Raw genomic sequence first — 23,985 nt, 5'->3', positions numbered from 1 at the left:
GGGCTCTTAAATTGATAAAAGTGCCAGGAGTGTCAGCACAGAATGGCTGCCATTCTTCTGTACCAGTGAGAACGTGTGTGTGTGTGTGTCTCTGTCTGTGTGTGTCTGTCTGTCTATATTGATCTATTGTGTGTGTAATAGATCAATATAGACAGACAGACAGACAGACAGACAGACAGACAGACAGACACACACACACACACACACACACACACACACACACAGCTTGAGCCTATTCCAGGAGAATGGATATTATTATTATAATTGTTATATTATTATTGTTGTTGTTTTTTATATTATTATTATTATTATTATTATTATTATTATTATTATTATTATTATATTTCTTTATTTATACCCCGCCCATCTAGCTGGGTTTCCCCAGCCACTCTGGGTGGCTTCCAACAAAATATTAAAATACACTAGTGCGTCAAACATTAAAAGCTTCCCTAAAAAGGGCTACCTTCAGATGTCTTCTGAAAGTAGGAAATGCTGCTGTTTTTTAATCAGTGGGCAATGGGAAGGATACCCTCTTTACTGTTTTGACCTGTTCCTCCTCCCCATCCACGTCCAGCCTGCCTTCTGCTGAACTTTTCCCATCACTTGCAGGAACTGGCAGCATCGGAGCGAGCCAAGAGGCAGGCGCAACAGGAGCGGGACGACCTGGCGGATGAGCTGGCCAATGGGAACAGCGGCAAGTAAGTGGGCGGGGGGCCTTCCAGCCCATTCCCCATGCTCCTTTGATTCTATTGAGCATGCACAACGGATGATGGTGTTTTGTGTGAATGGGAGCAGTAAGGAGCTATTTGGGCCAAGGGACTGCTTAGTTAAGGCACTTAATATGCTCAGCAAGCAGCCAGTGTAGACGTAATGGTTAGCTTTCGAAGGTTGCTCTAGGAGCAGTTAATCTGGATCAGAGCTGCCTCTTCTAGGCTTGCCTTTTAATCTGGAATTGCCATGGTTTGTTCACTCGCTTTGTACAGAGAATTCAGATGACACGGTTGACAAATGATTGCACCTGGTGTTTTTTTCTGTGTTGTACTCATGTCCTTTATTTTCAGCCATGACCTGTTGCAAGTTTTTTCAATTTTATAACGCAGTGGTGGCGCCATGTCCAGTGTGGATAAGCAAAATATTACTGAGATTTTCCAGGGCTAGTGTGCCAAAACTGCCTTTGAAGAAGGGACCTCAATAAGCAATTTCCCCTTTTCAGTTTTTAAGTAAAACAGCAGTGTTTTCTATAAAATGGAGGCAGGGAGCAAGGAGCACACATTAGTTATTGAAGGTTCTCCCCCCCCCCACCCAGAGGAAGGAACTGATTAAGAATCAATTAATGGTTGGTTCATCAGGTAACACCGCCAGTGCCATGTTGAACAGGAAGTGATTAGAACAGGCATGGCCAAACTTGACCCTCCAGCTGTTTTGGGACTACAACTCCCATCATCCCTAGCTAACAGGACCAGTGGTCAGGGAGATGGGAACTGTAGTCCCAAAACAGCTGGAGGGCCAAGTTTGGCCATGCCTGGCTGAAGCCCATTTTAATTTTGCTTCCACCTGATTGCAGAAAAGCAGTGCCTCAGTGGTGCTAAAGGCTCTAACCTAACTGGCGGGATGTTCCTTGGGTGGGCTTCCCTCCAGAGACTTTTCTCTGGTCAACTGCTGCGCCATGGCCCTCACCCCCCCCCAAATTACGTCCCCTCAGGTCTGCTCTTCTGGATGAAAAGCGCCACCTCGAGGCCAGGATCGGTCAGCTGGAGGAAGAGCTGGATGAGGAGCAAAGCAACATGGAGCTCATGAACGACCGATACCGCAAGCTCAGCATGCAGGTGAGTCCCCACCTCCCCTTTTTTGGGAGCAGGCTCTCTTACGGCCTGTGCTCCCTGGCCCCGTGGCTCTGGAACCTCCTCCTGACACACATGCACACATCCCATCTCCCGTGTCCTCTTCTGCAGGTGGAAACGCTCACCACGGAGCTGGCAGCGGAGCGCAGCTTCTCGCAGAAGGCCGAGAACGCCCGGCAGCAGCTGGAGCGCCAGAACAAAGACCTGAGGGCCAAGCTGGGAGAGATGGACTCCTCCGTCAAGTCGAAGTACAAGATGGCCATCGCAACCCTGGAGTCCAAGGTGGCCCAGTTGGAGGAGCAGTTGGAGCAGGAGTCCAGGTAGAGCCCTGGGAGCCAAGGTGGCCAATACACCCACACAAACATCCGCACACCCAGTGCTTTGAGCTGGTGTGGTCCTGAGTGGTTAGAGCGCTGGACAGAGTGCAAAATGAGACAAGGAGCCTGTATGCTCCTTCCCCCCCCCACCTTATGACAAACAGCTTTAGATTGGACACATTTATTGTTCATTTATTTATTACATTTATATATCACCTTGATATACACTCCAGGTGGTGTACATGGTTCTCCGCTCCTCATTTCATCCCCATAACAACCCTGTGAGGTAGGTTAGGCTAAGAGGCAGCGAGCTCCATGGGGGATTTGAACCCTGGTCTCCCAGTCCTAGTCTTTTAACTGTTAAACCAGACTGACACTAAATAGATTTAGGCTGGATAAACAGCACGAAAGGGGGTGTTTTAAACTCCCCCTTTGTTCAGCACCACTCTCCTGCAGCCCCATTGAATAACAAACAAGACAAAAAAACGAGTGGGAGATCTCCTGGTGTCTCTTCTAACATGGCCTGCATTGATGTGTCCCGGGTTCAAATCTCCACCTGACTGCAAAGCTTGCCAAGTCAGCTAATGTGACTCAGCTCAAGGGTTGCTGTAAGGATAAGGTTGGGGGAACACCACATATAACAACACCTTGACCTCTTTGAAAGAAGGATGGAATAAAAGTGTAGTGTTAATACACACACAAAATGTATCGTGCATATATACTGCTCTCACATGGACTTCCAGTATTCTCCCACCTAGTTTACTGAATAAAATTTCACCCTGCTTATTTCTAGGGGTGGGGCAACATCAGAGGTTCCCAGGCCATTAATTAGGGCTCTCCTCCACATTTTCCATTAAAAAAATAAAATAAATTCTCTGATTTGCACAAACTGCATATCTTTCTTTATCTTGCTAGCTATGTTGCAGGGAGAGCTATGGGGAAAACTCTTATAGTGAAGACTAGGACCATGAGTGAATTTGCAGTGGGAATGGACAAATAAACATTAAGAATTAATTTCTTCAAAATAGAGGTGGCCACTTTGAGCATGCTTATCAAAAAGAATGAGCAGATGTTGGCATGTAGAACAGCCCTAAGGAACGTGTCATCATATCTAATCTCCCCAGGAATGGATACAGCTGGGGAAATAGCCTAACCTAGATAAAGGCACCCCAGCTTCCCCCTAAGCAATGCTGGGTCCAGGAACACCCCCAGGCTAAATAATAACTCTTTCCCACCCCCACCCACCCTGATTCCTTTCTATATTTTCTGGGTTTTTTTAAGGGAGAGGATTCTATCAGGGAAACTTGTGCGGAGGGCAGAGAAGAAACTCAAGGAGGTGATTCTGCAAGTGGATGAAGAGAGGAGGAACGCAGATCAGTACAAAGATCAGGTATGGCCAAGACGTCTGTGTCCCCCACTCACCCCTCATTTTGAGCCCTGGGGCATATTTTCAGTGCTTGGGACTCATCTTTCAGAAAGGTTGAAGAAATAGTCAATGAAACCTCTGAGCATGAGCCAAACACCTGCCCTCACCATTTATAAGTTTTCCAGGGCAAGGCTTGCAACTTCAGGGCACGCTTGAACCCTGCCATCTTTTTCCTTTGCACTAGATTTTTAGGCTGCTCTGCACGGACCTATTTTTCAGATGCATACTGTTTTATTTAGCCTTTGTTTTTCTTCCTTTTCAAAAAATCTTCCTTCCTTTGAAGGCAAAAAAAAAATTAGTTCCCTAAAAATAAACATTTAGAAATTAAGCAGCCACACAGTATTTAAAACACTTCCCCCCACGTCCTGCATCTTGACCTCAGTGACTTTGTTTGATTAAGTCAGAAAAACAGGCAGGTGAGATGGTGGCTCAGTAGCCGTATTGAGTTTAACACACGTTGAGCTGCCTGGAAGATTTGCTTGCCTTGAGGATCCAGTTTTCTGCTCACCTTAGACCTCACCCTCTCTGTTTTCTGGCAGGTTGAAAAGAGCCACCTGCGGCTAAAACAACTCAAGCGGCAGCTCGAAGAGGCGGAAGAGGAGGCCTCGCGGGCCAACGCCAGCCGCCGCCGCATGCAGCGCGAACTCGAAGACGTCACCGAGTCAGCAGAGTCCATGAACCGCGAGGTGACCAGCCTACGGAATCGTCTCAGGTGAGCAAGGTTATTATGGACGAGCGGTGGCTTGGCCCAGGTGGAATCCGGGTGCCGGACATGTCTTCAAGATTCAGACCCTCCACCCTGTGCCTTGTGACTAGTTCCTAGCCCTAGGAATGTAGGAGGCCTTAGACCAATGGCCCATCTTGCTCATCATTGCCTTCACTGGTGGGATGTGCCTCTCCAGGGTTTCAGGCCATCTGGGGATGTCCGGGATTGAATTTGAGACCTTCTGCAGATGCTGTGATCTCAATATAGGGCCCTCAACACAGCTAGTTGAGGGTAGATTGCCCTGGCCTTGTATGTCCCCCATGTCTTCCTGTCCCCCATGCCCTTAGACGCTCCCCTTTTTGTCTCTCTTTCTTTTTCTGTTCATATATCCATAATCCCTAGACCTGGATTAAACATGATGCTAAATATGCTACGGAAAATAGCTTCAGGTAGGGTTGCCACATTTCAAAAAGTGAAATTTGCCAAAACCTACATTGCCGATACAGAGAATGTCCAGATTCTCCCAAACATTTCAGCGATTTTTCTGCCCAGATACTGTTTGCAAGGGCTGAATACCGGCTATGCCCAGGAAATTCTGGACATATGGCAGCCCTGGCTTCAGGTAAATGTTTATCCCAGTCATGACCATAGAGAGACAGAATGGCTAGAGTGGCACTCACACAGCCTGGGAAAATGAGAATCTGCTGTTGGCCACGATTGTCTCTGTGGGGGTGCCCAGTGCATTGTTCCATCCCTTGGCATCTCAGCATAGGTTGCCTTGGAAATTAGATGAGAAAACCAATGCAGAAAGTCTCCCCTACACGCCCACACAAAACAGATCCACACTGGATAACTAGAACCTTTAGAATATGCCTGCACTAGAAAAACATGCAGTTATTTTAAACGGTTCAGGCCTCACTCGCTCCACTCCGCAGGCAGGCTCCTTCTGCTGCTCCCTGGCACAAGAGGTGGGGAACTGGAGCCAGACAGTGGCCTGGATATTTGATTTCCTGTAGGCCAGGTTTTATACTTGTTTTAAATAATGTTAAATCAATTAGGTGAAATCCTTTTTTCTGCTTTGCAGAGACAGCACAGGTTTCAGTACCACCTCCCTCTTGGGGGGGCGGACTCAGAACCCCATTCCAAAGCAGCGGTAGATAGAGAACCCGGAAGCTACAGTCTTGCAGCCTTCACTTCCCAATATCTCAGCATTTTCAGCCCCCTCATTACAGTTGTGTTTCCAAGCACAAATCCCAATTAGTCCCCGGTTCTTCACCACGGGAACCTAGGGAACCCAACTCGCTTCCCCATCCTGTTTATACCTTTTTCTGAAACTTTCCCGTCTCTTTCCATGTGTAGTTCTTTCCAGATCATCCGTTCATGCTTGCACCTCTCTCTTTCCTTTTTTTCTTTGTCTCTGTTTACATCCCATCTTTTTCTCGGCCCAACAGCAAGTTAGAGCGCCGGGAGCGGAAGTACGTTCTCACTCCCCTTTCTGCATGTGTGTGCTGTGCAGTTTCGGAGTGTGTGTGTGTGTGTGCCCACGCATGTGCAGTTGCCGCACAGAAGCTCCTGGCTTCCCCTCTCCTGGTTAAAGGCTGGAACAGATTTGACTTGGGAGATCCGCATTCTGATTTCCTCCCTTCTGCTGTGCACACACCATGTCACTCCCCCCCTCCAAAGAATCCTGGGAACTGTAGGGTGTTAAAAAAAAAAAGACTGCTGGGAATTGTAGCTCGTCTGAGAGCAAACTAGAGTCCCCAGGATTCGTTGTGGAGAAGCAATGTGCTTTAAATGTGCAGTGTGCGTCCTACTCTTGACATTTGATTTTTGTGTGTGTGATGTGGCCATAACTGCCTTTTTGCCCACCCCTCCAGCAATACTTAATAGCATGTTGTGAGCAGGAGGAGGGGGGGAGCTGTAAAACAGGGAAGAGCTGAGCACCAGCTCTCTCAGTTGTTGTTGGGAAATCTGACCCTGGATCTCGCCCTGCCATGCCTGTTTCTGCCCTGATGGCTGCTATAGAGAGGAGGGCAGGAGTGCTTGCTGACATCCCTGGCAACTTTTGACTCTCAGTTAAGGGAGCACTTTTAGCTGGAGGGGGTGTGGGCAGGGGAGTGCTTCTACTGTGAAGGTGCTTGCTATGGACGTGAGCTTCCAGCTGCCCCCGTCCCAGGAAGAGGGGGGACAGGAAAAAGCCCCCAGTAAGGCTGGTGCTTCTCTCTTCCTGTCTGCTTCATGCTCTGTAGGCAAGGTGTGCTTGTTGTAATCTCGGTAGGCTCACTCGATGTCCTGGGCAGCATTTAGCAGGTGGTGCTGATGCCAGTAGATAATTTAGAAAGCCTCTCGGCAGAATCCAAGCACACTTGCGCTTGCCCCAAAGGGAAGCGCCGCCGTTTCTTAGCAAGGATGCTCCGGGGACGCAGGCAGTGGTGAAACTGTTGCCCTGTCCCTTGCATCTCTACGGCGCAAGCTCAGCATGGACCATTCTGAGTGGCAGCTTTGGCACAGATTTCAGTGGGCCAATCGGGGCAGCATTGGGAGTGTGTGTACTAGGCAAGGAGCTTGCCACTTCTGCAGGCTTACCAGGAGCAAAATAAACAGGGATCAGGAGAGGCTCCCGGTTTCTGGAAGGCCACTAGGCAGTGTGGCCATAGAAATGTTTGCTGGAGGGGAGAAGCTTGAGTTGCGCCAGAACAGGAATAGGGGGCAGTGGCCCTCCTGATGTTGTTTGGGCTGCAGCTCCCATAATCCCTGACCATTGGCCATGCCGGCTGGGCCTGATGGTGCTTGGCAGCCCAATAACATCTCTCAGTGCCTGCACTAGGGCATTTGCCAATCCCAGCTTAGGGAGTTGAGCACCTGGGAGCATGGCTAGCTTTTGTGGGGTGGGGGTGGGAGTTGATACTCAAATGCCCGCTGCGGTGCCAATACGGATTCGCTTTTCCCTCTTCATCGCAGACGCACCCCTCTGAGCTTCACCACCCGAACCGTGCGGCAGGTGTTCCGCCTCGATGGCGTCTCAGACGAGGAGACCGAAGACCCGGAGAGCGACTCTCCGTCTGCAAACCACCAGCCTCCCATGCCCCTGACGCCCTCTCAGGGGCAGCAGCCGGCACCCCCTGCGGAGCCAGCCCAGACTGAATGAGGCAGGGATTTCAGAACCCAAGGGGGTGGGGGGGTGGGTCTCAAGACCAGGGACGGGGAGTAGGAACCCCAACCTTGCTACACTGTCTGACATGTATACACACACAAAAAAGGAACCCCCTCCCTACACTTGCCCCCACCCTCCGGCTTCTCTTTCAAGGGTCTCCCAGCTCTCCTATCAGGCTGCACTTTAATATCAACCACCCCTGAGGGGTGGGAAATCTGGGAGGAGGGAGTTTCGGGGGTCAGGATCTTAACTATATCCCTTTAAAAAGAAAATGGGAAATCCAACTCTCAAATAGCCATTGCTTTTCCTGCACCTTCTCTCCCTCCCCCCATCCAAGTGTCTTCTTTCTCTTCTCTCCTCCCAGCTCTAGTACTGTTATATATAAAGAACTCCTTGCCCACTACTAAGGAGAAATATACATATCAAAGGTCGGGCATCAAAGTGGCAAATGTACACAGACTGGGGTGGGGAAGGGATGGCCCTCTCAAGCGATGCAGCTCTGCTTCTTGGGTTTCATCCAAGCCCTGGTTGGAGACAGCTGCTTTCTTGCAGGGAGACCCTTTGCTCTCAGCGCTGAGGGGCAGCTGTGTCGGGTCTCCTCTCCTTGCCTTCCCATTTCCCGTCTTCCCAGGGGGGTGATGGGGGGAGCTGTAGGAGTCCTTTGGATGCCTTCACATGAAGGATACACGTGGAGATTTTTTTTATCATCTCTGGAAGGCGGCTTCTCTCCAGCACACTTTACTCTCTGGACCTCCCACCTGCCCAGACTATGGGCAAAGGAAGATGCGTAATGAACTGGAAACCATTCATCTCAGCCTGCCTTCTCTCGTTTTGGACTGGGATCTGGATCTCGCCCTCTCTGCATATCATTGTCAGCAGCCAAGAGCACTTTGATCTCCTCCTCCTCCTCTTGCCACCATCCCTAAACCTGCTGTGGTGATGAGTTATGTGAGGAAGCCAGGATTTGCAAACCCTGTAGATTCAATAGCAAAGACAGGCCACAAGCTGGCCAGAACTCAAATTCTGTGCAGTCAGGCAAGCTGGCCAGTTTCATCTTGCCTGATTGCACGTGTGTGTGTAATTCTGCTATGTACCATGCACAGAATTTGAGTTCTGAGGACTCTCTGCATTCCCTCTTTTTTTCCTTCCTCCAATCCAATAGAGGGGGAAAGAACAAGCCAAGTTGCTGGTCCTTGTGTGAGTTGTGGATAGACATTCAAAAACTTCCAGAAACCTCTGGTGTTCAGAGGCGGCTGCATTTGTGCCCTCTTAGCTACTGGCTTGCCTTTGCTTTTGCACCTGATAATTCTTACTATTCTTATACCCCAGATGCTTGAGACAGGTAGTTGAGTTAACAATGCAAAATATGCCTACATGCAGAAATCATATTGATTTACTTAAGGGATTTGAACTCTGGTGCAGAAGCTGTGGGTTAGCACAAAGAATGAAGAAAGTGCTAACAGTAACAAGCAGCTGCTTCCAAACTGTCCTCATTCCTCTTTTGCTGAAACACCAGGATATGCTTTTGGTATTTGGGGGGGAGGGGGGGTCATCTACCCCCAAATCCTACTGGGTGCGTCTGTGAACCTGGGTTCACAAGCAGGTTCACTGGTTTGCAATGAATTCTGATCCTCGCTCACCTTCACCTGTTTTAGGAGCAACAACTTGGCTTTTCTCTCTCTCGGAAGTCTTGGCACTGCTTATCACCACTACGCAGGGCCAGTTCATACACAGCCATGCCTGAAAAGTGCACGAGCATTGGTTGCCACGGTTGCAAATCGGAGTTTTGACCGCTTCCACGTATGAACATACAGATAGCGTGTGAAGCAGTCCTCATCTCAAGGTGCAACAGGCAATTATAAAGGGGCTCTTTTCTTTTTTTGCTCACTTTAGTTTAATTCCTTAGCAATGGTGCACAAAGGAGCTCCTCCCCTTATTCAGTTGGGCAAGGCTCTGACAATGAGCTGTCTTTTGCCGGTTTGCCCCAAATGTGAGAAGGTGCAACCTGATTCTATGCATGTCTACTCAGAAGCAAGGCCCACTGTGTTCAAGGGGTATTACTCCCAGGTAAGTGCCCGTAGGGTTTCAAGCTTAGTAATATAAAGCACTTTTAAGTATATGCAAAGGGTTTTACATTTGGGCGCTATAACCTTCCAGCAGATTGACTTCACCCCCAAAGGTGTTCCCCATTGTCTCCCGAGGCAGACGGATGCCAACAATTTACATCCATTACTTTGGAATAGATCCATTGTGCACCTTATATAGCAGATGGGCAGAGTGAGACCAAAAAAATAATAATACAGCTTGTTCCTGCACCTAAGATGTGTGGAGAACCTTTAGCACCCTCCAGATGTTGATATACTACATTTCCCATCATTCCTGGAAGTTTTACTTAAGCAACATCTGGAGGGGAGGGCAAAGGTTCCCCATGCCTGCCTTGTTAAGGAGTTCAAAATGAAGGGTTTGCAAATCCTCACTTGGACTCAAAATATAAACATCCACTTGTGCCTGGTCCTAAGGCTCCAGGAACTGGCACTGGGGGTGGGGTGGGGGCTGTCTTTCTAAATATATATATATATGAATATATTTTTTTTGCATGGTGGTTTCTTGTCTTAATTTGTTCTAATTCTGTATTATTATTTGTTTCTAACAAAAGCATTTTATTCCAAGCGACTTGATTTTGTTGTTTTCTCAAACCCAGGGGGTTTGCATTTTTTATTTTATTTTAAATCTTTTTGCCCCCCCCCCTTCTCCCCACCCTACCATTGCTGACTTGGATCTGTTTGGAGTTTCTTATCCTGATGTAAAGGGCCATAGCAATTATCCTGCTCCTTTTTTGTTAAAAAAAAGAAAGAGAAAAAAAAGAATACTTTTTAAGAAAAAGTATGTCTTCTATTAAAAGTTCATCTCGAATTACCAGTCTTCTGTGTGAAATATTATTTGTTTTTGTTAAAATAATTTTTTTTGGGGGGGGGGGTTGTTGATGCCACGCTGCTACATATTGCCAAAGATCTTGACCACAAGGGTGGAATTCTGGAGCTGTGTATTTCTGGGGGTAACTTTCAACTGTGCAAATACAGTCGGCTGCCCATTCCTGTAGTGTCTGGGTTGCCAGACAGCCAAGCCTGGCGGCAGGGGTGGGGAAGTGGTAATTGTGGTGTGTTTTTGTACAGCAGGTCAGATTCTATCTACCGGTAGTCTTTTGGCATCTCTCCAGGGAACTTGGGTTGAGAGAGTACAGTATTTCACATCACTGGATCCTTTTAACTGTGTGCGCCAAAAACTGAGCTTCAGAGACCATGGGCCACATTCACAGAATCATAGAGTTGGAAGGAACCCCCAAGGGTCACCCAGTCCAACCGCCTTTTGTGCTGGTCTCTGTCCCCCTGGCCATTTCAAAAACATGCCAGGCTGCAACAGTGGACTTGACCCCTGGCAGCTCCATCTCCATCGTTCGCAGGGACCAGAATTATTTCACAAACGAACCCACTCCCTACCATTTCAGGGTATATCCTCAACCAGCAGCTATTTGCTGTTTGCGTTAATTTTGGGAGATCTAATGGTTGCTCACTGCTCCCTTTTCAGCTAGGGTTGATTTGGCTCTCATTTTAAATGGAGAATTAGTTAAACTGAGTGACAAGCCAGGAAATAAATGCCCTGCTCTCTCTGACCAAACATCATAGGAACATAGAAACTGACTCAGTATAAGTCAGAGCCATCTAGCTCATTATTGTTTACAGCGGTGTCCCCTGTCAGTCGTGATCCCACAGTAACCCAGAAATGAGTGATCTGTGTATGGGCGTAGCCGGGGGGGGGGCAGCTGCCCCGCTAGATCAAGTAAAACAATAGAAATACTGAACTAGCTGACCAATCACGTCGGTTCTGCCCCCCAACTAAGTCTTGTCCCCCCCCTTAAAAAAAACACGACCCGTAACCATTGACTGTGCTGCTGGTGCTGATGGGAGTCCCGCAACATCCGGGAGCATGTGCAGAATAACTGCAGTCAGTCCCTGGAAACGGGTGGGTTGCTGAGCTTCTAACGGCGCACGAGCCCCAGCACCTTTTAAGAAACAAAACACTCGCCAATTCCCAAAGGAGGAGATGCACGTGCTCTTAATGCAGCTCTTAATTCGGGACTTTGGAACGCCGAGTTGCATTTTGGCCGCGCGTGGAACGCGAGAAGGAGCGACGCCATTGGCTGGAAGGGGGGAAAAGGCTTCCGGGACGCCGAAACATCCCTTCGGCCCGCGTCAGGCCATTGGCTCGCAGCTGTTCTATAGGCGGGGCTCCGAGGGTTACAGATCCCACTTCTGATTGGCTGGCACCTCGAAGTGTCGCAATTGGAGATCAGAGGAGGTGAGTCCCGGGGGAAAGCGTTGTATGGGCGCCTGAGAAAGGGGGCCTAATGGGTGCGGGACTCTTGACGGGCCTGACCCGTGTTCGCAGCCGCCATGTTTCTGCCTTGTAAACGTTCGTGTGAAACGGTGGCTGGAGACTGAGGAGGGTCTGTATCTCTCACCCCTTGCACGGGATTGTGTGAACGGCCCGAGCTGCGAGCTGCCATGTCGCTTTCCAACCCTTATAGCTGAAATTCCAGGCACATTTATCTAGGGGTAAGACCCACTGAAGTCAGCAAGGTTTACTAAGCAGTAAACTTGTCAGATTTGGAGACCTTGCTCCCCAAACCTCGCTTTTTGAGGTAAAAGAGCCACTTTCTGTGGTAAAAGAAGGATAGAATCGTAGAGTTGGAAGAGACCACAAGGGCCATCCAGTCCAACCCCCTGCCGAGCAGGAAACGCCATCAAAGCATTCTTGACATATGCCTGTCAAGCCTCTGCTTAAAGACCTCCGAAGGAGACTCCACCACACTCCTTGGTAGCAAATTCCACTGCCGAACAGCTCTTACTGTCAGGAAGTTCTTCCTAATGTTTAGGTGGAATCTTCTTTCTTGCAGTTTGAATCCATTGCTCCGTGTCCGCTTCTGTGGAGCAGCAGAAAACAACCTTTCTCCCTCCTCTATATGACATCCTTTTATATATTTGAACATGGCTATCATATCACCCCTTAACCTTCTCTTATCCAGGCTAAACATACCCAGCTCCCTAAGCCGTTCCTCATAAGGCATCGTTTCCAGGCCTTTGGCCATTTTGGTTGCCCTCTTCTGGACACGTTCCAGCTTGTCAGTATCCTTGAACTGTGGTGCCCAGAACTGGACACAGTACTCCAGGTGAAGTCTGACCAGAGCAGAATACAGTGGTACTATTACTTCCCTTGATCTAGATGCTATACTCCTATTGATGCAACCCAGAATTGCATTGGCTTTTTTAGCTGCTGCATCACACTGCTGACTCATGTCAAGTTTGTGGTCTACCAAGACTCCTAGATCCTTTTCACATGTACTGCTCTCAAGCCAGGTGTCACCCATCCTGGATGCGTGTTTAAAAACAAATTTGGAATAGCTACTCCTCCACCCCAGCAAGAACACGTGTTGCTACTTTACACTGTGTAAAGGGATGCTAATTTTGTTTTATTTGGGGCATTTCTTTGTTCCCCTCCAATTAAAAAAGAAAAAGGCCCCAGTTTACAACATATCAAGAAACAATAAAACAACAGAAATCCAAGCTACAATGAAAGTTGAAGGCAGCACCTTTAAAAAAAAACCTACCTGGCTAAAATTCATCATAGTGTTGGGAGAAAAACAGCCTTGGATTAATGCCTAAAACAAAGACATTTATGCTGGCAGCAGGTGAACCTCCTTGAAAGTAATGCAATTGCAAAAGTCTTCCCCCAAGACTTCAAGCATGCTTCCTCAAGATGGCAGGGGTTCCTGGAAGTAAAATGGCAAAAAGTGGGTCTTATTGTATTGGGAAGCTGATACAAGAGGAAAACTTGGGCAGCCATAGCTCAGTGGTAGAACAGCTGCCTTGCATGCAGAAGGTGTGCCGAAAATATCTTCCAGGGAGTATCTTATCTCAGATGAACCCACCCACAGGTAAAATGCATCCTGGTTGCTATGGAAAAAAGGAAGGACAAAGTACAGAGATTCCAAGGTCTAGAAAATGAGACAGAAGCAGGAAAAGTTCACGAGCGGGAAGGGGGGAAACAGCAGCTCTCCAGGACCTCAGGAAATTCCTATTGCCTGGTGTCCAAACAACTCATCAGTCACAGCTCTGACTTGTTTTGTTGGCTAAATACACAGAAATGCAGGAGCAACCAGGTTGGCTTACCTCATAGAAATCACTTCAATGAGAACCTGCATCTTTTGCTTCGTAACTTATTGTTATGAAGGCTAGAGACTTCCCTAAAACAGGTCACCACCACCTGGAGTTAGGGAAGCAGGTTCTTTTGTGTTTTTCCTCTGCTTGTATCTTTTTATCTTAAGAGAAGTCAAAAGAAGTGATTCACTTTTAGGAGGGTGAAATAAATAAAGCCTGGCATCCCATAGGGTCCGTTTTTCTACTTCTAGAGGTGATTTTAAAAAGAGAAAAGGAAAAAAAAAGCTGAGCTACTACAACTAACCCCCAAAGTTATGCTATAAATTATTTTTTGCACTAGCCTAAGAGGATCATGTTTATTTGAAATGGTCTATTATTATTATTTATTAGAATTTATATACCACCCTATATGCGGGGGTCTCAGGGCGGTTCACAGAATAAAATCAGGATATAAAACCACAAAATACATAATAAAAATAAAAAGAACAACCCAATAATGCTGTTTTCCTGAAGTTTGAAGCAGCTTATGAAATAAAAGCAATACATTACATTCCCACCCCAAATCCCAAAACAAATACCTTAAAATAGCAGAACAGCCATAAAACAGTGTCTGAGCACCTAAAGGCCAATCCTTCCTTTTTAAAAATAAATGGAAAAAGAGCTTTGAACTTCGGTGAAAATTTTCTTATGTCCCATATCCAGTGTGCCCCTTACCTCATGCCCACCCCCAAAATTTTCTCCAGCCAGCCCAACTTCTACAATGCTGGACAACTAGCACATTGGCTGTTACTCTGTATTCTCAGTTTCCCACAAGCAAACATTGTTTGCGTGATGAGGTCTCTTGGAGCCCTCTATGCAGCCTTTTGAGTTTTTGTTACTGGTTCTTTTTTTTAATAATAATTTTTATTCAATTTTCCAAATAATCAAAACACAAAACACACAAACATACACAAAAATAAAACTTATTAATTACATCATATATTCCTCATCTAATCTCCTTTTGCTCTGCCAAGCTGTGACTTCCCTCCCTCCCTCCATACGGCTTTATTATTTCACTCTTATCCTCGCAGTTTTTTTTTGCAAACTCAGTCCAATTTCGTAGGATTTATTTCAGTCCTGCATGTGTCTTTAAACTTGTACAGTTTTTCTCCATATAGTCAATGAATTTACTCCATTCTCTCTGGAACTTTGTCTCTCCCTGGTTTCGGATCCCACAGGTCAACTTTGCCAGTTCAGCATAGTCCATCATTTTTGTCTTGTCACTCCTCATTAGTCGGTACATCCTGCATTTTCCACTTTGGGGCTAGTAAAGTTCTCGCCGCGGTTGTGGCATACTGTACATAAATAGTCTCTGATCCCCCTTAGCAATCTCATCGCCCATTAGTCCCAATAAGAACGCTTCGGGTTTTTTGGTAAAAGTGTAATTAAATGTCTTTTTCAACTCATTATATAAGATTTCCCAAAAAATTTTTACTGTCTCGCATGTCCGCCACATATGATAAAATTGTCCATCTTTCTCTTTACATTTCCAGCATACTTTACTACTCATCCGATACATCTTAGCTAATTTTACTGGTGTTAAATACCATCTATACATCATTTTCATGACATTTTCTTTCAGGGCGGTACATGCAATAAATTTCATCGTTTCATTCCAAAGTTTCAACCACGTGTCATATTCAATATTATGCCCAAAATCTTTGGCCCATTTTATCATCACCTCCTTAGTCATTTCATCTTTAGTATACTATTCTAACAGAAAATTATACATTTTTGACAACAGTTTCACTCTGCCTTCCAGAGTTTTTGTTACTGGTTCAAGGTGCAAGTCAGGGACTGGAGAGAGTTCACAGTGGGCAGCCACTAGCCAAGATCAGGGGCCCTGAAATCATATAAAACAGCAACGGGAAGCCTATAGCCTTCCAGGTGTTGCTGGACTACAACTCCCATCACTCTTGGCTGTTGGCCATGCCGGCTGGGGCTGATGGGAGCTGAAGTCCGGCAATCTGGAGCTGAGTCCCAGGCTCTCCATTTGTGGCGTAGAGTAAGCATGAGGTGGGTGTTGCTGGGGAGTGTTCACATTGATGAACATGCATTGGCCTACTTAGGTGGCAGGTAACAGTTAGCTAGGGCTTGAGGCAGAAATAATAGGGTCAAGGATTGTTACCCAAGGTTTATCTTCCGTCTGTGGAAGCCCAAAGGGCTGCTCTCGTGCCCAGTGTCTTCTTCACAACCTAAGGCAAGGTTTGATATTGCAAAGGCTTCTGGGACACAGTCTCTGTTTTGTGCGAGGAGTGAGCCACACCGCAAGCAGCAAATATGCTGGAGCAGAGCTTTCGTTTCCTCCTCTTGGTGTCTGGTCCTTGGCAGCTTCCTGTCTGGGTGGGCAAGAGGAGAAGCTTGTACAGTATGGGTTATCCTTTCTTGACCAGCAGAGGGCACCCACCTCCCTCCTCCTGCTTTGGAGGGGGGGATCATAAATTGCAGTGCTTGGACATAGCTAATTTATGAGGCGATTTGGCTGGCCTTTAGTGACCCACTTTCTCTCAGGCTTTAAGCTACGTCACCATGTGAAGATGCCATGAAAGGTGGATAAACGGAGACCTTAACTGAGCATTTAAAAAATACCGTATACGATAATTTTGAAGAATAGGCACGTTTTTAAAAACTGCCATATGAGCACATTTTTCTCTCAGATTCGTCATTCCTTCTTTCTTCCCCCCCCCTCTCTCTGAAGCAGGAACATCTGCTAATGTTCCCTCTTCCACACAACTGCAAAAAATTGGGGTGGGGTAGAGCCTTTGCATCCAATTACCCTACTTGGAAGGGTAGGAATTTATTCTTTGCGTTCAGCCAGCTGCCACAATTGGGAAACCCACCAGAAAGACAGCAATTCTCCCTGCTTGCGATTCCCAGCAATGGGTGTTCAGATGGCAGTGGAGGTAGAATATAATTATTGATTTGATGTGTGTTTGTGTTTGTTTGTGTGTGTGTGTAGATTAGGGATGGAAGGATCTGCCCAATTTTTGTGTATTTCCAGTACTGAAATGGGATTGTTTTGTGACAAGGAAAGCAATGGAGAAATGCACTGGAAAATGTAGGACAACATACCTTCCAACATTTCTCCACTGAAAATAGGGACATCTTACTCCATCATCATCATCATCATCATCATCATCATCATCATGTCATTTATACACTGCCCATCTGACTAGGTTGCCCCAGCCACTCTGAGCAACTTCCAACAATATATAAAAACATATTTAAACATAAAAAAGCTTCCCTACACAGGGCTGCCTTCAGACGTCTTCTAAAGGTTGTATCACCTTGGCTTGGGGATCGCATAACTCCCTACCCTCTGACATTTCTCCGATGAAAATAAGGACGTCCTAAGGGAAAGTGGGGCATTCTGGGATCAAAACAGAAACCAGGAAGGTTTCTATAAATCCAGGACTGTCCCTGGAATATAGGGACACTTGGAGGGTCTGGGATAACAGTTGCTTGATGTAGCATTGTGTAACCTCACCGCAAGCGCATTGGAAGAAATGCTGAATAAATAGCCAATATCATCTAACCTCCCTGCAAAGAAACCTGGATCAATGCTCCATAAACAAATTGTCTGGAAGCAGCTTCCATCTGCTCTATTTTCTACATGTTGGCCCTTCAGATATTTGGAGACCGCTCCAGTCTAAAATTGGCCATTTTTCATTCTACTCTGCAGGATCACTCAAAATTCAGTATATTAGGTTTGCTTGAGATTAAGGCAACAAACATTTTCCAGTGGCATGCAAATGCAAAACACATTTTCTGATCTTATTAGACCCATAGCCTACTTTCGAAAAGGAAAGGGGGGTGGGGAGACCATCTTCTCTAAAGGGTACCAGAGTAAAATGTAAAATCCTAAAACACAAGCAAATATTTATATCAAAATGTCCAGAAGTAACTTCCAGGCTCTTCCCCTTTACTGTCTCTCAGCTTGAAAATGTCAGTGATTCGACTCGGAAAAGTGGTCCCCAAAACCAGCATCCTCTTCCTGTGTGACTTGCAAGAGAAATTTCGGACGAATATCAGCTACTTCCCTCAGATTGTATCTGTGGCAGCTCGGATGCTAAAGGTAAAAGTTGTGTAGTGAAGAGGCTTGCTGGGCTTTGAGAAACAGGTGAGGGACGTGGATGGGGAGGGGAGGAGGCAAGGCAAGGCAAGGCAGTTAATTCTATTAATTGGCAAGGTTGGCTAACATCGATTAAAAGGAAGAAAGATTTTGGCCTCTCTTTTTTAAAAAATAATTTTTATTGGAATTTTATTTACAACATAACACAACCCCCCCACCCCAATACACAAATCCACCCTCATTAATCATGAACATAACATACAGTGAGTATAACATACAACAATACAAACAACCAAATAAAAGACTTCCTTTATCCTGTATCTGGCCTCCTTGTTGACTTCTTATAAACTGTTTCCTTTAAGAATAATTATTAAGATTTTCCCAATTATAACTTAAATTTCCACAAAGTCTCTGGCAGACATTAATTGAAACAAGTCCAGGTATGTATTTTAGGGCACTGTTTTGTGAAGTATTCTCTGCATTTTCCCCATGCTTTTTGAAACTCTTGTCTAGTGTGATCTCTAATTGCCTCTGTTAATCTAGCCAGTTCAATATTAACATTTTATCTTGCCATTCTTTTTTTGTTGGCACTTTCTTTTTTCCAGTTTTTAGCAATTAGGATCCTTGCCGCTCCTGAGGCATAGAGGAATATTTTCTGATCTCTTGCTATACCTGTGTCAGTTATCCCTAGTAGAAAAGCTTCTGTATTTTTCATAAAGTTATACTTAAACATTTTTTTAAGCTCGTTATACACTGTGTTCCAGAAGTTTTTGATTTTTTTCACAGGTCCACCAAACATGTTTAAGTGTCCCCTCTGTTTTACCACACCTCCAGCACAGATTTGTTTTTGTCTTATACATTTTAGCTATATTGGTAGGTGTTAAGTACCATCTATAAAACATCTTGATTAGGTTTCCCCTCAATACTTCATAGGCTGTAAATTTCCAGTTCTTTCTCCATAGTTCTTCCCATGCTGTTAAGTTAATGGTTTTCCCAATATCTAAAGCCCACTTGATCATTACCTCCGTGACCTGTTCGTCTTTGACCTCCCACCCCAATAATGTATCAGTTTTTGGCCTCTTAAGACCAGTTCTGAAATGGCTCTCTGTGCTGGAAGGAAGAATGTTCTTATTCTAATGGGCACTCTCCCATAGGTGCCTACAGGAACTGCACCAGTGTCAAAGAACTGTAGAGTTTGAAGGGACCCTGAGAGTCACCTAGTCCAATCCCCCTGAAATGCAGCAATATGCAGATGGCCCATACGGGGATCAAACTCACAACCTTGGTGTTTGCAGCAGCATGCTAAGGTTCCTGCATTGCAAGCGGTTTGATTAGATGACTCTTGGGATCCCTTCCAACTCTACGATTCTATGATTCTATGATACTATGCTCTAACCAATTGAGCTAACCTATTATGTATCGGTTGCAGCAGTGTTGAGAACTGAGCTGGTTTGGGTGCTTAGCAAGTACCTTTAGCATTTGCTGCAGTTTGATTAGAGACCACGGTGAGGGAGAAGAAAAATAAGTGTTTGCACCATTGCCATCAACATATTTACTATATACAGTGGTACCTCTACTTATGAATAACTCTACTTACGAATGTTTCTACTTACGAATGGAGCTCCGTCCGCCATCTTGGATGCGGTTTAGATAGGATTTTTTCTACTTACGAATTTTTAGATAGGGTTGCTTCTACTTACGAATTTTTTCTCCCAATGCATTCCTATGGGATTCGACTTACAATTTTTTTCGACTTACAAATATGTGTTCGGAACGCATTAAATTCGTAAGTAGAGGTACCACTGTATATATATATATATGGCCTCCAAAGCTGCAGCATTTGCCACCCATAAAAGCACTACACCCAGTTGCAGTTACACGGGTGGACACATGGTGGCAGCCTAATACCGACTAACACTGTCTTGTGAGAAGGGCCACTTCCTTCCCAGAGAACCCAGGAGTCCTGCTTTAACCCTCCCAACGGCCTCTCCCGTCTCCCTGCAGGTTGCCAAGGCTCTCGAAATCCGGGCGGTAGTGACCGAACAATACCCCAAAGGCCTGGGCCCTACGGTGCCAGAGCTGGGTGCTGAAGACTTGCCGAAATATGCCAAGACCTGCTTCAGCATGGTTATCCCAGAGGTGGAGAAGGAGATGGCAGCTGTGCCCGACTTGAAATCTGTGCTTTTGTGTGGGATCGAGACACAGGCCTGCATCATGGTATGAGGCTGAAGGTCTTCTTCCTCTTGGGGATACAGATGTTACTGATTGATAGGGCATAAGATCTGACCTCAGGATAGATGGGCCTGTGTCTTTGAGCGGTGCCTGCCATAAGTAAATCGGGGATCCCAATAGTGAAGAGAGGCCTGGCAGAAGAGAGGCCTGGGGCCATTTATCAGCAGGTTTGATTCTGTTTGTTTAGGGATCGATTGAGACCAGGGTTCGCTTCTTCCTGTCCAGATAGTGTCACTGTTTCCCTCCTCCCTTTCAGACCTTAATAAATATTTTCAAATCCTTAGGAATCCAGGGGAAAAAAACTTGGTATTCCTCCCCTCCTTCCAGTTGAAAGGAAAGGAAGGGATTAAGGCAGTTGCATTTCCCTTGCTCCTAACTGGAGGGAAAACATCCTTCTTGACTAGGATGCCAAGCAGTGTAGAAATCCACAGAAACACAATACAAAACAACAGGGACAACTGTGGTGCTGGGATACAGCTCCCTCATCCCTGACCATTGGCCATGCTGACGGGCTGGTGTGAGTTGGAGCCTGAAAAAAAAACCCATCAGGAGGGCACTGCATGGACTATCCCTGGTCTAAGGAGGAGCCTCAGAGCTGGGTGACACATGAATAAGGTCACCACCAATAATGGATGAGTGATCTCTGATAAGGGACACAAATCTAGAATCTTTCAAGGAAGACTGGAAACTTTCTCTAGTCTATTTTTTTAAAAAAATTAAAAAATCATATGCCAAGTCCAGAGCGGGATTTGAAGTTTTAAGAAGAAAAAATAGCAGAATATATTAAGAAACCTGTTAAAGGGGATGAAACCGGGTATGGTGGAATTTTAAGATGCAATTGTATGTAATCGTCATCATAAACATCGAGGGTGGGGGTGAGCAGGAAGTTGTTACGGTAGTATGAGAGAATAAGGATTTTAACTGTTGAGTGATAAAACGTAACTTTGAACCTTGAAATAAAAGAAATCTGAAAAAGAAAATGGGATGGGTGGCAGCATGGTGAGAATGAGGCAAGCAGTTGACCTGAGTATGACAGTGTCTTCTCTTTGGGTGCAGAGCACAGCGTTGGACCTCATGGAGCGAGGCCTGGATGTTCACGTGGTGGTGGATGCCTGCTCTTCCCGCAGGTGACTGGTGGGATGATCCCAGTGGGTAGCAGGAAAGGGCTCTTTTCCTCCCGCCTTGTATACTTTATGAGGTATTCTTTTCCCCCTCTGGATTCCAGTCAGGTGGACAGGATTGTGGCTTTGTCCAGATTACGCCAGAGCGGTGCCTTCCTCACCACCAGCGAAGGGCTCATTCTGCAACTGGTCAGAGATGCTGCGCACCCCTATTTCCGAGAGGTAATTCCCCAGCCTCCTTTGCACCCCTCAGCCTGTCACCCTCCCCTACCATATGGGCTTCTTTGGGTTATCATACTTCTGCTCAGTAAGCTGAAATAGGAACAAGACTCATATGTTTGCAGACATAACTTCTTCGTGCCTCCCTTTGTCGTGGGAGCAAGCAAATCAGGGACTTTTCCAGTTAGCTATAGTTTCCTGTTACGTCTGAATCGGGGAAACAATGGTTTAACAGTTTCTGAGCCAGACAGGATACTAAGTGAGTCTCAAGGCATGGTTTAATATCCTGGTTTGTGCTAAAGGTATTAACCATAGTTCCCCCCCCCCCACTTTGGACAAAATGGGAAGTTGTAGTTAATGAAAGAGTTCCTGGTTTGTCAGCTCACCCAACAGGAGAAGTGAAGGGGCTGCGTGTGCAGGCAAAAGACTGGTTCACATCTCTGCTTACAAAGCCTTTCACCCCTTACCAGTTGAGTTTGCAGTTAAAGAGCGTGTTTATCTCCACCAAAGAGGTCTCCCACAAACTCCCAATGATGTATAAATGACTCCCAATGGTTACCTGTGCAGTTTGGCAGAAGCCTAGAATTCCTTCCCTATGGAGGAGATGGGCTGAAAATACAGGAGTAGCAATTCTGTCTCCCCCTAATCCAAAGAGGCCAATCGCTTTGAATAATCCCTCACATCTCCTGCCAAACTCCGATTGGTTAACTTATTCAGAAACTGCAGAGTGTTTGGAAAAAAAACATAGGGCCCCTGACAAGATATGGGGCTCTCCTCCTCCTCCTTTCCTACATCTGCTCCCTATCCCTTCCCTAAATAAGTGATTCCCAAGAGCATGAGCAGAACTAGGAACAATTCCTGCTCCAGAATTAGCAGAAAGTTTGATTTGATACATTTAAGGCTTAGTCGAGACCAGGGTTCTCTTTCCCCATTGCAGGTGGAGAAATCAGCACAGCAAAGCTAGGAATATTATTGCCAGTTACTGCTGTGGCAAGTGATCTCTGCTTTGGCATAGAAATATAACTCCTGCAGCTGTGGCCTTTTGGCCCATTTGCTCACCGTTCCTCCCTGCCCCCCCACCCTCAATATTCAAACTTGTGTGAGAAATATAAATGAAATAGCAATCGAAAGAAGATAACACTTCATGCATCTGATGACGGTTTGGCCCCAGACCATGAAAGCTTATGTCACAATAAATCACAAGGCTTCTTTTCGAAAGAGCAAGCGTTGCTTCCTTAGGGGAGGCAGAGTTCACAGTCCCAGAGAGGTGGCCTATGGATGACCCAAGATATTCTGCAAGGCTTTTCTCATGCATATAGGAAGGAGTTATTTCAGGAGAGTAACAATAAATAATGTTTATTATTTATTCCTTTCGACAACCAAGGTACGACTGTAGTAAGTAATTTTAATAGTATTGAATTGCTGTCATCATCGTTTTCAAGGGGGAAAGGGACAGTTCCCTGACTTAGGAGCTTACCATTACAATTTCAACCATGCAGGGAGGAAATAATGGATAGACAAAGTAGGCAGGCAGACAGAGAGGAGCCTGTCGCCTTCCAGATGTTGCCAGAATACAGCTTCCCATTGCCAGAATACAGCGTCCCATCATCTCCAGCCAACATGAACATTTAGTTTATTGCATTTATTTATTTACATCCAAAGGGGTGCACATGATTCTCCCCCCCCCCATCTCATTTAATCCCCACAATAAACATGCAAGGAGCATAAGAAGCTGCCTTATACCGAGTCACACCATTGGTCCATCTAACTCCATATCGTCCACACTGACTGGCAGCAGCTCTTCAGGGTTTCAGGCAGGGGTCACTGCCAGCCCTACCTGGAGATGCCTTTTGGTACTGAACCTGGGACCTTCTGCTTGCGAGGCAGAGATTGCCCAAGGTCACCCAGTGAGCTACATGGCTGAGTGAGGATTTGAACCCTGGGTCTTCCAGATCATCATCATCATCAGGCACTCTTAACCACTACACCAGCCCGGCTCCCATCGATCAAAGACGATAGGAGCTGGAGCCCAACAATATTTGGAGGACCACGGGTTCCGGATTAGTGTGCCACCCCAGTGCTTGTGCCAACAAGCTGTGAAACAAACTCAGGCAAGCCCTGATTTTGTGAGCAAGACCCGGTCCTGAGGCAGCAGCTTGCCATGCCATGAGGGTATGGAGAAGATAGGCAGACAAGGCCTGCCTTATTTAGGAGGGGTGAGCATGTATTGCTTCTCCCCCACCACTGCTGTGTTTCCTTGTTTTCTTTCTTCTTAGGGCCTTCTCTAATCTGGAGCCTGCCGGACTACAACTCCCATCATCCCTGACCATCCACACCAACTGGGGCTTATAGGAGTTGGAGTCACAGCTTCTGGAAGGCAACCAGATTTGTGGGGCTGGGGCAGGGGGGCTGCCTCGGAAGAAGGTTCTGCATTGAAAGAAAGCATAGTTGGTAGCCCCTGGAAGATTTCACATCTGTATCTCCTCCTCTCTTTTCAGATCCAGAAGATGCTTAAGGACCCTGCCCCAGACAGCGGCCTTCTCCCCCTCCTGAAAGAACCAAGCCCCCTTTTCAGCTAGGCCAGCTGCTCCATTGACCCAGATCTCCAACTCCTTAGGTCTGCCATTGCCACACATTGGGTAG

General features: G+C 46.3%; 2 protein-coding genes across 3 annotated transcripts in view; both read left to right on the top strand.

Annotated features, from left to right (window-relative positions):
- Nucleotides 1-10,357, top strand: part of LOC118094169 (myosin-10) — a gene marked incomplete in the record, with an annotated part of 62,472 nt that extends 52,115 nt beyond the window's left edge. Inside the window, 7 exon segments of the mRNA XM_060281647.1 lie at nt 610-698; nt 1,703-1,826; nt 1,953-2,161; nt 3,440-3,548; nt 4,124-4,296; nt 5,742-5,765; nt 7,252-10,357. Coding sequence (XP_060137630.1) covers nt 610-698; nt 1,703-1,826; nt 1,953-2,161; nt 3,440-3,548; nt 4,124-4,296; nt 5,742-5,765; nt 7,252-7,438 — 915 coding nt within the window.
- A 1,358-nt stretch (nt 10,358-11,715) lies between these two features.
- Nucleotides 11,716-23,946, top strand: ISOC2 (isochorismatase domain containing 2). 2 transcript variants are annotated; one of them, XM_035135959.2, is made up of 6 exons: nt 11,716-11,800; nt 17,635-17,773; nt 19,775-19,987; nt 21,059-21,129; nt 21,228-21,345; nt 23,841-23,946. In XM_035135959.2, the coding sequence occupies exons 2-6, from the start codon at nt 17,642-17,644 to the stop codon at nt 23,919-23,921; spliced, it is 615 nt and encodes a 204-aa protein (XP_034991850.1). In that variant the 5' UTR covers nt 11,716-11,800; nt 17,635-17,641; the 3' UTR covers nt 23,922-23,946. The 2 variants fall into 2 exon arrangements, with proteins under 2 accessions (XP_034991850.1, XP_034991851.1); XM_035135960.2 differs by lacking the exon at nt 11,716-11,800 and adding an exon at nt 12,555-12,671.
- Nucleotides 23,947-23,985: the final 39 nt, after the last annotated feature.

This window comes from Zootoca vivipara, chromosome 13 (genome assembly GCF_963506605.1).
Source record: "Zootoca vivipara chromosome 13, rZooViv1.1, whole genome shotgun sequence".
Lineage (NCBI taxonomy): Eukaryota > Metazoa > Chordata > Lepidosauria > Squamata > Lacertidae > Zootoca > Zootoca vivipara.
This window is presented reverse-complemented; position numbering and strand designations above follow the sequence as displayed.

What these genes read in the sequence shown, in the direction of transcription:
- ISOC2 (XM_035135959.2), top strand. Translation starts at nt 17,642, where the DNA reads ATGTCAGTGATTCGACTCGGAAAAGTGGTCCCCAAAACCAGCATCCTC. An exon ending in TGGCAGCTCGGATGCTAAAG is followed by an intron (nt 17,774 to 19,774) that starts GTAAAAGTTGTG and finishes GTCTCCCTGCAG; the next exon opens with GTTGCCAAGGCTCTCGAAAT. An exon ending in AGACACAGGCCTGCATCATG is followed by an intron (nt 19,988 to 21,058) that starts GTATGAGGCTGA and finishes CTTTGGGTGCAG; the next exon opens with AGCACAGCGTTGGACCTCAT.